This window comes from Palaemon carinicauda, chromosome 11, assembly GCF_036898095.1.
Source record: "Palaemon carinicauda isolate YSFRI2023 chromosome 11, ASM3689809v2, whole genome shotgun sequence".
NCBI lineage: Eukaryota > Metazoa > Arthropoda > Malacostraca > Decapoda > Palaemonidae > Palaemon > Palaemon carinicauda.
In genome coordinates, this window is record NC_090735.1 from 88,503,210 (window position 1) to 88,506,179 (window position 2,970).

General features: G+C 42.9%; 1 protein-coding gene across 1 annotated transcript; it reads right to left on the reverse strand.

The window, feature by feature from the left end:
* Nucleotides 1-1,281: 1,281 nt before the first annotated feature.
* Nucleotides 1,282-2,157, reverse strand: LOC137649373 (tigger transposable element-derived protein 1-like). The gene has a single exon (XM_068382356.1). It carries the CDS (start codon nt 2,155-2,157, stop codon nt 1,282-1,284), a length of 876 nt encoding a protein of 291 aa, XP_068238457.1.
* Between the last annotated feature and the right edge of the window lie 813 nt (nt 2,158-2,970).

The window sequence follows — 2,970 nt, forward strand, 5'->3', positions numbered from 1 at the left end:
GACAGCTTGCAGCAAAGTAACCCAATTCCTGGAACATCTGGGTTTCAAGATAAACACCAAGAAGTCTCGCCTCGCTCCAGCTCAGAAGTTCCAATGGTTAGGAATCCATTGGGACCTTCAGTCACACCGCCTTTCCATCCCATTAAAGAAAAGGAAAGCAATAGCAGGGTCTGTCAGGAGACTTCTCAAATCCAAACAGATCTCAAGACGGAAGCAAGAGCAAGTTCTCGGCTCACTACAGTTCGCCTCAGTGACAAACCCAGTGCTTCGCGCACAGTTAAGGATGCATCAGGAGTCTGGAGACGAAACGCATCCGTCGCTCGAAGAGACCTCAAGAGACCCCTACCAAACAGGCTTCGCTCCCTGCTCAGCCCGTGGTCAGAAGCAAGGACCTTGAAAAGATCCATGCGTCCCCTGTTGATATACGATATTCTAAAGGGTTAACCCTTAAAATACTCGCTCCAGAAGTTAGAATTCTGTGAAAACCTTTAGTTTAATTATCTGGGAATATCTTAGTAGTTATATATAACCAAAGGAAGCTACTGAAGGAACCTTCCATCAGGACGACATGGCCATCTCACCCAAAAATAGATTTTTCGCTTCGCTCAAAATTCGTTTTTAATCATTGTACAATTTTTTCTATTTACACAGTATTTTGGAAAGATTGACTTAACAACATATAAGATGCTCAGTATAATCATAATAGTGATGCCTCGCAAAACGAAATTAATTGGTTCCGTATGGGCTTTCATAAAGTGATAGTTTCGTGTAGCAAGTCGCCTTTTAAAAGTAAATGCCCTAATTCGTTCCAGACCCTAGAAAAACACCACATTAAATGATTATAAAAAGTATATGCACAACTAACCAGTACTAAATATATGAAAAGTACTGTATTTTGATCATTTAATATATTAAAATCACTACTGTAATCTGAAAAAGAAGTGTTTTAATTAGAGCAAACAGTAAAAATACAGTAACAAAAAACTGGAACCTTACCTTTGGAGTGAAGTGATGTCCGAGAGCGAAGTGCGAGGCGGTAGAGGAGGATGAAAACGGCGAAAAACGTTTACGTACAAGTGGCATTAAACGTAAACACTTAACTTTACAAAACATTTATAAATGACAGAAAACATTAACACAATTTTAGGAAACACATCGACAAATGGCAGGAAATATTAACACTTAACTTTACGATAAACTTAAAATAAAATTTCTATTTTTTTTTCCTTTTTCTATTTTCTATTTTTACTTTATGTTTTCTATTTCCTAAATTTAATTACACTACGTATTTTCTTCATCACTGCCACTTTCCTTCCATTTCTTAGCTGGCGCTTGGTCTGCTTCTGGTCTCTTACTAAAATATGCGTCCAAAGAAGCTTGTTTCTGCCTGCATCTTAAAACTTTCCTGAAATAACTCGGGCAAACTTCATTACAGTACTCAAGTGCACGACCTGTGAGCATTTTTTCTGGGTGTGTCTTTTCTACGGGAGCCACCATTTTAAAGTAGCCATCTAGACCCTCTTTAATTTTTGCCGTTGTCAATGGTTCATCCTCCTCACCCCAGCTGCACTCTTCCTGAATGATGTTCCCTCGCATGGCCTCCAACTCCTTCAGGTCATTTGTCGTAAGTTCCTCTTGGTGCTCCTGGATAAGCTCATTGATGTCGGCTTCATCAACTTCCAGATCCATGGACTTCCCGAGTGTAATGATCTCGGCAACTTCAGCTTGAGCAACAGGTTCAGGATCGTCAACATTTTCAGAATAGTCTTCAATTTTGTCTGCGTGGAAGCCCTCTAAATCTCGTGCGGAGACGGCATCATGCCACAGCTTCTTCCAAGCAGAGTTCAAGGTGGGCCTCAAAATCTCCTGCCAAGCTTGATCGATCATTTTGAGGCATATGACAACATCAAAATGCTCCTTCCAAAATTGACGAAGGGTGAGATTTGTGCTCTCAATGATTTCGAAACATCTCTTGAAGAGATATTTCGTATAAAGCTTCTTGAACTTTGAAATCCCTTGCTGGTCCATGGGCTGGAGGAGAGGGGTGGTGTTCAGTGGAAGATAGGGAATCCTGATGAAGGAATATTGTGCTGCAATACCTTCATGGAGGGATGGAGGGTGAGCAGGGGCATTGTCCAGCACCAGCAGGCATTTCATAGGGAGGTGCTTCTCTTCCAAATACTTTTTCACAGTCGGGCCAAAACATATATATATCCACCGATAAACAATTGTCTTGTTACCCAGGCTTTTTCATTAGCCCACAACACGTTTAGATGTTCCTTAGTGACTTTGTGGGTCTTGAAGGCTTGAGGAGTATCGGAGTGATACACCAGCAGGGTTTCACCTTAGAATTCCCACTGGCATTTGCACAGAGTGCAAGGGTAAGCCTGTCCTTCATAGGCTTATGCCTAGGTAGCCTTTTCCTTCTGCCATGATGTACGTTCGACGGGGCATTTTTTTGCAAAAAAAGCCCAGTCTTGTCGCAATTGAAGACTTGCTGGGGACTGTAGCCTTCCCGGACAGTCAACTCATCGAACGTCTTAACAAAGGCTTCGGCCGCTTTTGTGTCCGAGCTTGCAGCCTCCCCATGACGCGCCACTGAATGAATGCCTGAGCGTCTCTTAAAATTTTCAAACCACCCACGAGAAGCCTTGAATTCTGGGGGTTCCTGCTTCGATGTTCCTTCTCCTGCGTCGGCTTCGGCCTGAGGAAGCATGAGAACACCGAAAATGGCGCTGCCTTTCTGGCAGATTATCGCTTCGGTGATTGTCTCGCAGCCATTTCTTTGTCCCTTATCCAAACAAGCAGCAATCTCTCCATCTCATCGTAGACGTGGCTCCTCTTGCTGGAGAAAATAGTCACGCCCTTAGAAGGTGTTGCTGCTTTGATAGCATCCTTCTGCTTTAGGATCGTTCCTATCGTAGACGAATTTCGGCCATATTCCTTCGCGAGCACAGAACTATAAGCCAG